General features: G+C 45.7%; 1 protein-coding gene across 3 annotated transcripts; it reads left to right on the top strand.

Annotated features, from left to right (window-relative positions):
- Positions 1 to 3,530: 3,530 nt before the first annotated feature.
- Positions 3,531 to 6,411, top strand: cetn3 (centrin 3). 3 transcript variants are annotated; one of them, XM_004074466.5, is made up of 5 exons: positions 3,531 to 3,734; positions 4,435 to 4,567; positions 4,639 to 4,753; positions 4,824 to 5,015; positions 6,134 to 6,411. In XM_004074466.5, the coding sequence occupies exons 1-5, from the start codon at positions 3,718 to 3,720 to the stop codon at positions 6,175 to 6,177; spliced, it is 501 nt and encodes a 166-aa protein (XP_004074514.1). In that variant the 5' UTR covers positions 3,531 to 3,717; the 3' UTR covers positions 6,178 to 6,411. The 3 variants fall into 3 exon arrangements, with proteins under 3 accessions (XP_004074514.1, XP_078812225.1, XP_078812226.1); XM_078956099.1 differs by lacking the exon at positions 6,134 to 6,411 and adding an exon at positions 5,130 to 5,310; XM_078956100.1 differs by lacking the exon at positions 6,134 to 6,411 and adding an exon at positions 5,119 to 5,283.
- The last annotated feature ends 2,444 nt before the right edge of the window (positions 6,412 to 8,855 follow it).

The following is an 8,855-nucleotide window of genomic DNA, read 5'->3' as shown; positions in this document are numbered from 1 at the left end:
AATCAAAGAGACACGCCCCTAATAATGCACAAATGGGAACTCCAATAAATCACCCCCCCCCCCCCCCCCCCCCCCATAATCCATGCAGACCATAATGACGATCAATGTTGAGTAAAAACACTTAGATCCTTCTGAGGAGGTTCTGATGAACTTCTGGGGAGGTTCTGATGAACTTCTGGGGAGGTTCTGATGAACTTCTGGGGAGGTTCTACAGCATCGGTTCAGTTGAAGGTTAAGAAATGATCTTTGGTCATGAAGTTTGTCAGGAATCTGTTTTAGAGTTAAAGCAAAAGCAGAACCGAAAACATTAGGATGTTCTTTGAACTATCACCTAACTTCCTTCCACGTCAGTCAGTCAGGAAGTTAGTTAGTTAATTAGTTACTTAGCTTGTTTTTTGGTTGGTTAGTTAGTCAGTTAGCTAATTAGTTAGTCAGTCAGTCAGTCAGTTAGTTAGCTAGTTTTTTGGTTGATTGTTGGTTGGTTAATCAGTGAGTTAGTTACTTTTGTGGTCGGTTTGTTAGTAAGTCAGTTAGTTGTTTGGTTAGTTAGTTTCTTGTTTAGTCAGTTCGTTAGTTGGTTAGTTCGTTGGTTAGTTGTTTGGGTGGTTAGTTAGTCAATCGGATAGTTAGTTCATTTTTTGGTTGGTTCGTTAGTAAGTCAGTTAGTCAGTTTGTTTGTTCATTGGTTGGCTTGTTTTTTTGTTTTTTTTGCTTGCTTTGTAGTGCGTCAGTCAGTTAATTAAGTTGTTTGTTATTTTGTTTCATAGTTAGTTCATTAGTTTATTTGCTCATTTTTTAAGAAGTTGATTCACGTGTTAAAGAGGAGAATTCCACTAAATTATCTTGAAGAGGAGAACATTTGCAGAATGGTGACTCCACAAAAACCTCTTAAGGAGGAGAACTCCACTAGAACGTTCAGAGGAAGACTCCTTACATCTGAGGGTTCTTTGACGTTCATACATGATTCCTCATAAATGATTCCTCAGCTTGTGGATCAGACTTTGGAGAACCTCGGGTTTCTCTGGACATTTTGACGCGTGTCAATGATGTAGTGACTCATAGAGGATCTAGAGCAGAGGTGGGCACTGAGGGCCGCAGTCCTGCATGTTTTCCAGCATACCCTGCTCTGGCATGTTCTGATTGGCTGTACACACCTGAACCAGGTAATCAGCCATGAGTAGGGCAAGAGTATCTGGAAATCATGCAGACACACCGGCCCTCGAGGCCTGGAATTGCCCACCCCTGATCTAGAGGATATTTTACACAATCTTAAGTCAAATATGGAATTTAAGGTTTTTAAAATTAGCCTAAACATGACATAAATTCATAATGAATGTAGTAAATAAACTATTTAAATAATGTGTTTTACCTCGTAGGTGTTTTGTTTATGTTATGATTCAGTAAAAAGTGAAATAAATGTACAAGTGAAGCTTTTCTCTGCTAAAAGATGTGTTGTTTTTTTTCCGGGTGTGTTAAGGCTGTGCGGCTCCGAGCACTCGCATACGTGTGCAGGCGGGCGGACAGGGGGTCTTTGTGCGCGCTCAGGGTGGGGTTCGGGGCAGTTTTGGTTTAGGGTCATGAATGAACACAGACAGAGAGACTCTGACATGAAGCAGCCCCTCCCCAACAAGCTGAACTTCTGTGCATTCATGGTGTGGAGGAACCCGCAGGAACCAGCCATTCTTCATCGTTCCTCAGTTGACTGTATTACATCTTTAATGCATTTATTCAAATGTTTGCATTCACGACTGCCGTTGATGCACTTCTGTGTGTTTTAAAACACGTGAAGATTCAGAGCCTTCAGGCGCCTCACCTGCTCTTTAAAAGATGTTAAAAGGTTCTCATCCTTTCATCCAGGTGATGATGTTTGAAGTCATGGCGTCTGGACCTAAGTTCTTATCTTGTCCTACATGAGTGAACTTCTGTCATTAATCATTTCTTCAGGTTTTTTAAAAAGTGAAAACGTTCTCTGACTCTTTCAGTTTGATTTGGTTCTAGAAAGTGGGTTTGAGCAAATAAAGATGCTGCTTTCTGAGCCTGAACCTTACCCCCCCCCCCCCCCCCACTGCTAAATGTGCACACCTGTATACGTGCACGCCTGCACACGTGCACACATCCCTTTGGGTTCTTTAGAAAGCCTCCTCTATGACGCTGGCTAAATACCTGTGCCCCCCCCCCCCCATGAATTCTCAGACTGAGTTGGGGGTGGGGTGGGGGGTAAAAACAGGAGGGCTGGCTGGAAATCAAACACAGATCCTCCTTCAGCTGAACAGAAAGGAGAATGTTCTGCCTCCAGAATCCTCCTCCAGTCAATCATCGCAGTGAAACTTCAGAGGCTCCAGTAGGAAATTCATCAGGAGGAGTTTTTTTTATGCTGTTATTTTCATTCCGTCACAAACTACTGCCTGTTGTTGTTGTTACCACCTGTTTTTTTGTATTTTTTTCTGACTTAGACTCTGCTGAGCTTGAATCTCTCCTGAGGCGACATGGTTTTTCACTCAGGCGTTATCTAGGATGACACATGTGACACAGGAAACGCCCCGACGTGAGCCGAGACCGGGCGGCACCTTCATCCCGGAGCACCATGGGAAATCCCTGATAAAACTGAGACAAAGCCCAAATCAGGGGTGGGGGCACAAAGACCCTCGGGAAATGCTCCAAGCATTTCCAGAGGGTAGAAACCTCCGGCAGGATTCCAGAGAGAAGGACGACTGTTCAACAAGCCAGGACCATTATGGGTTACATGCCTTTAATGTTGACAGACAGACATCAGACATAACAGGACCGTTGACCAATGTTTATGAGGAAAACTTGTCATCAGTTCAGAGTAACAAGTTACAACAAATAAAGGGTGTGCTGAACTGTTGGAGGACAAAGTCTAATATTTAGGTGTTTTTAACATGTTCTTGATGATGGAGGACCATGTATGAAGAAAATTAAGCGCAAATTTTCATTTGTTGTGAATCAGGAGCAGACTAAAAAAATGCAGTTTAAAAAAGAAAAAAATGTGCTGGGCGGTGCCACAAGCTCCGTGCTGCGCTCCATTCCGATGCATTCACTGTCAGACAAATAGATCCATAAACATCTCTGTTTTCCTGGTCTGAGCTGGAGTCTGAACTGGACGAATGGACGGATCTGATGAGGCTGCCATTTTTGTTGCACCAGTAATGTTGGGGGGGTTGGGGGGGGGGCTGTTAGATAGCAGGAAAGAGTGTAAACAAAGGAATCATGGGAAATTAGACAGGCTTACTGTGTGCCAATGGCCACAACTCAGAGGAGAACCTCTGATGAACTCCTGTGGATCTGCAGAAACTGTCCTGTAAAACTGTCCACAGGAAGGGAAATAGATCAAAAGATGGCCGGAATGTGTCTTAAAGTTATCTGGATTATTCTTTTGTGAATCACAAACTGATTTTCTATTTAAAGTTTTTCTACATTTTATTTGACTTTGAAAAGGATTCCAGCGTCAGTATTAGCAGATGTAGCAATGACAGACGACAGCAGGGGGCGCTGGTGTCCCGCTTGGGTTCAGTTTGCTCCCGAAGAAAAAAAAACAGAGCGCCACTAAGCGAGCGCCTTGCTGTTGCCTAGAGACCACCGACCAATGAGGACCTCGGATCTGAGCGCGGACACGCGGGGTTTGTTTTTGCTCGTTGAGCGACAGTAGCCGTTCCTTGGAAGTGAAATCTTCGCGTTTGGATCTGCAATTCGATCGCAATGAGTCTGTCTCTGAGGTGAGGATCGCAGCTTTTACGGTGACGTCATTTCCGGTTCTCTCGCCTTGTTAGCCGACGTTAGCATGTCGCCCGTTTGCCTCAAACATTCAGAGCTTGTTGACCGGAGACTCGGTCAAAGGGCTGCGTCGGTCCAAACGGTCCAAATGTGTGTCTGTCAAAGGGTTCGGTTCGGTGGAGCTGTCTCTGAATCAATCTGAGCTTGGCTGAAGACGTTGCACCGAAATTCTGTGACCTCTCAGGTTCTGTCCTCGGTAGATAATATTTCACCTGATTTGGACTTTCCGGGACCAAAAGCTCGTTTCGGGGAATGAGTTCTTTTATTTTGAAATAACGTTTGTTTTTCCACCATATTTGGTCAAAGGTTCTCCAAATAAACCTGTTGTGACGTCAATGTGACAGAAAAATATCAGAAATAGGATTCTGTGGTTTGTGGTCAAATACTACGATAAGACTAAATGGGTCTGGGTTCTTATTGGCTCAAATCTGATCGGAGATCTCTGAGTTGGTTGAAGCAGGTTTCTCTCTCGGCTCAGAGTTTGCCGTCAGTCTTCTCCTGCCTTCATGTCTGTTCCTGACTGATGAAGATGTTCAAACTCTTGTTTTTTTGTCTTCGTCCATCCTTCACGGTTGAACGGCGAGGTTCAAGCTCTGGTTTGTGGTCACAGGGAGAATCTGTGACTCTGGTTTTGCTCCGCAGAACCGACCAGGCCGACAAAAACAAGCCTAATAAGAGGAGGGAGCTCACCGAGGAGCAGAAGCACGAGGTCAAGGAGGCCTTCGACCTGTTTGACACGGACAAGGACCGACAGATCGATTATCACGAGCTGAAGGTGAGCGGCGGCGGATCGGATGGAAACCGTGGAAACGAGACCAAAGGTGTCATCTGTCACGGTCCCACCAGGTGGCGATGCGCGCCCTGGGCTTTGAAGTGAAGAAGATGGACGTCCTGAAGATCCTGAAGGACTACGACAGAGACGGGAACAGGAAGATCACCTTTGAGGACTTCAGTGAAGTAGGTGAGTCACTGGCCTCCTCTTCCTCAGAGCCAGGCGACGAGGAGCCGCCCTGAAACGCGTCTGCCCGCAGTGACGGACCGCATCCTGGAGCGGGACCCGAAGGAGGAGGTCCTGAAGGCCTTCAAGCTGTTCGACGACGACGAGTCCGGGAGGATCAGCCTGAGGAACCTGAGGAGGGTCGCCCGAGAGCTCGGCGAGGACATCAACGACGAAGAGCTGCGCAGCATGATCGACGAGTTCGACACCGACAGAGACGGAGAGAGTAAGTCTGCATTCGCTCAGGTTAAAGCCACGCCCCCTTCACCGGATGACACGTGTTCTGTCGTTGCCGCGGAGATGAGGGTCAACAGCCTGTACTTATGTAGCTCTTATGCAGGTCTAACGCGTTTTAAGGTCACTCTGAAGGCGGCAGAGCTGCCATGACAACAGAGGGGCAAGGTGGGGGTTCAGTCTCTCGCTCAAGGTCACTTCAACGCATAAACCTGCGACCTCCTGATCGTAGGTGGACCGCTCTTCTCCCGGTGCGGCTCCTGCTTTAGAAATCCCATCGCTCTCTGACCTCCATGGCAGGAAGGTTCTGGCGTTCCCGCTCCGAGGTCGCCGGTGATTGGGCGGAGAGCGCGGCTCCTCCCCTCACGGTTTCCTCAGCTGACCTGTTCCAGAGTTTTAGCGACCCGAAGGCCCGTACACACCGGGACGAATATTCGCCAGGCGTTATTCGCCAGCGTTTTTCTCCACGTTTTTTGTGTTCACACCCAGGCGATTTTCGCTGACGATGAGCCGAGCGAACATGCAATTTCATTCCCTGACATTAGATGGCGCTTAATGTAAACAGAAATACTCCTGTACACAAGGTGGCGCTGCGCAACTTTACGCTTCTTAAAGTCGCTTTTCACTCAGAAGAAGAGAGCAAGTATTTACACGCTTGTCAGAATCAAACAAAGAAAACATTAATATTTCAAGCATCAGTAGCTCCAACTGGTGCTTGGTTCGGGGATATTTTAGAATGTCCGTCATTATTGCTTCGCGGCTGTGTAGACGCTACTTGGCGTCTATCTTCTTCGCTGGTATGTGTGCTCAGCAAGGCAGTTTTGTGTTTGAGCGCCCCCAAGTTGTGTTTTACTGTAACTTCAGAAGCTCCAGACACGTGAGCAAAAGCGCCATTCTCATTGGTCGAATAGATTTCGATGCGACGCGTCGAAAAAAAAAAAACGAACCCGAGGCGTTTTTTTTTTTTGACGCTTTAACGCATGGCGTTTTTTCGCGTCGGTGTGCACACTCTCGTTGGTGCCCTTTGTTTAGTCACGAGGCGTTTCGCCGACGAAATTCGTCCCGGTGTGAACAGGCCTTGAGAGTCTGAGCAGACCGGTGTTTCCTCAGTAAACCAGGAGGAGTTCCTCGCCATCATGACCGCAGACTCCTGAGGAGGAGCCCGGAACGCCTTCTGAGCTGGACCCAGACGTTTCTCCACAGAGCCAGTGGACGCCCCCTCAGAGCCCGTGAGTCTGAATCCCGCTGGACATGAGAAGACTTTCCAACAGTAAAAACTGGACTGACTTTCTGTAAAGATCAAGATTTAAGTCGATCTTGACTTTTGAACTGTTTGTGTGAGTGTTTTATTTATTTTTCATAAAATAAAGAGTGTTTTCCCCAACAAAGTTCTTCCTAATAGTTCAGAATTTCCGCCGCGGGTTCAGAACCCGACAAACCCTCAGTGTGGCTCCTCTGGAGCTCAGCCGCTCTGTGACGCTGCAGCTGTTTTACCCTCAGTGTCCACTAGATGGAGACATTTCAACAACAAACTGAACGTTAGCATGAGCAGAAAAGCAATCCTCGAGCCACTTCTCCACTCCCTCTCTTTGGATTCTACTAGTTAGTAATGAAAGGGAAAACTAGTTAACTGGTTAACTAGCCATCTGTCCTGATGGTGGACACACTGAGCTTGTGATGTTTTTGATCATTTCTTTGATTTGAACATTGAAGCTCGCCATGGCAAAAAGTATTCTATAAAAGTGTCTACAAGTATACTTAGTCTATAAAGTAAAGTGAGGCTTACTTTTTTATACATTATTATATACTATTATTATTATAGTAACGTTAAAATGTTTCAATGTAGTCTTAAGAAGTATTCAGTTAGTATATTTCTTAAACAACACCTACATTGTTTATAGTACACTTGCTATACTTATACTCAAGTATACTTTTTTCATTAAAAATATTTTTAAAAGAGCTTTTAGTTATACTTAAAGGTGAAAATCATTCATATTTGGGAGATTTAATTATTTTTTATATAATATGGCTTCAGGTCTGATGCCTTAAAAACTGCTTATAACTTTTAGCAAAACGTAATGCACTAAAAGTTTATTAAATATACTTGAGTACAAGTATAGCAAGTGTACTATTGACCATGCACTTTATTATATATATATATATATATATATATGGTACATAAAAAGTAAACTTCAAGTATTACTGCCTGGTATATAGTGTACTTGCAGTTCATTTAAATAGAATACTTTTAGCTGCAGTGAACCAAACAAACGTCTTTTGCGGCGGCGCCGGCTCACACGGGTGAGGAGATGAAGACGCAGAAATCCTCAATCTGTGCTCGTGAATGGACGTCTGCCCCCCAGCCCCCACCCCGGGCTGAAGGTCGGCGGCGTTCTTCCTGACCTGCATCTGCTGGCCGCTCCGGGTTCGCACATGCTCAGCTGTCACCGCCCGGACCCCGGCGCTCCAGAAATAACCCCACCCAGTTCCTCCCCAGTGACAGACTCAGAGTCGCCCCCTGTGGTTAGTGCTGGAGACAACACACACACAAATGAACACACACATGAACACACACACAAACACACAATGTCAGTAACACAGACACATAAACACACACATAAACTCACAGACACACCGATAACGCACACATATTAATGAACACACACATTAACACACACATACATGAACGCAAACACGCATAAAACGGACACGAACAAACAGAGACGCACATAAAGTCACACACACAGATAAACTCACTGACACCCACATAAACACACATTAATGAACACACACACACACACACACTCAACGACTCACCCACATGGACGCAAACACTCGCATAAACTCACATATACAAACACAGACATAAACACACAAACATATAAACTCGTACACATGCACTAACCCATACAAACACACACTCTTAGGCATTCCCGCACACACACTCTTTTGTCCGTTGTATTGCGTTAATAACGTTAAAGGCCTGGATCTTGGGTTTTGGAGTGGGTGGGGGCGGTTCTAGTGTTGCCCCCCCTGTTTGAGGAGCTGATGGGAGGACAGCCTGTTCACCTTTGACTCCGAGGTCGCGCAGCTCTTCCTGGATCCCTCCAGAGCCTCCGAGGCGGCGGTCGGCTGTGCGTCCGCCGGGGCTGATGGTCTCTGTAGTTTAACAAGCTCCAGCTGGTTCTGGACTCTGACAGGAGAAATCCACACTAGAGAGCGCTGAGAGCCCAGCTGTCAGTCATTAGAGGAAGCTATGCCAGCCATGTGCCAACATTTGCCCTTTGACCCCACCAGAGACCAGAGGACGTGACGAGGCGCTGAGACGAGGGGGGGGGGGGGGGGGGGGGGCATTTACACCCACTTTGGTTTACCGTCACTGACATTCAAAACGCCTTGAAGTTTTCAGCTTCATCTCTGCACACGGTTCTTCTGAAACGGCCAAAAGCTCCAAACAGACTTTTAAGGGAGGGGTTTGTCTAAATAGTTTTTAAACATGGCATCATCATCATCATCATCATCATCATCATCTTCTTCTTCTTCTTTGTCTGTCCTGCAGCCGTCCTGGACTGAAGGACAAGATCTTTTTTTTTTGCAATTCTTTTATTTTACTTTGCCTTTAAAGCAAACATTTTATCTCCGCCACAAACTCGAAACTTCTCCTAAATTTGCCCCTAATACCAGGTAAAAACTGGATTAAACTGGATTAAAATAATAATAATAAAGATGAAATATGACAGCTGAAGAAACTGTCAACAAAATTAATTGAGCGGAAAAAATCCACGAATTAAATCAAAAGACAGGTGTCAGGGGTATCCAAATTTTTAGCATT

The sequence above is a fragment of the Oryzias latipes genome, chromosome 12 (genome assembly GCF_053564925.1).
Source record: "Oryzias latipes strain Hd-rR chromosome 12, Olatipes_Hd-rR_3.1".
NCBI lineage: Eukaryota > Metazoa > Chordata > Actinopteri > Beloniformes > Adrianichthyidae > Oryzias > Oryzias latipes.
The sequence above is the reverse complement of the archived record's forward strand: the minus strand, read 5'-3'. Positions and strand labels throughout refer to the sequence as shown.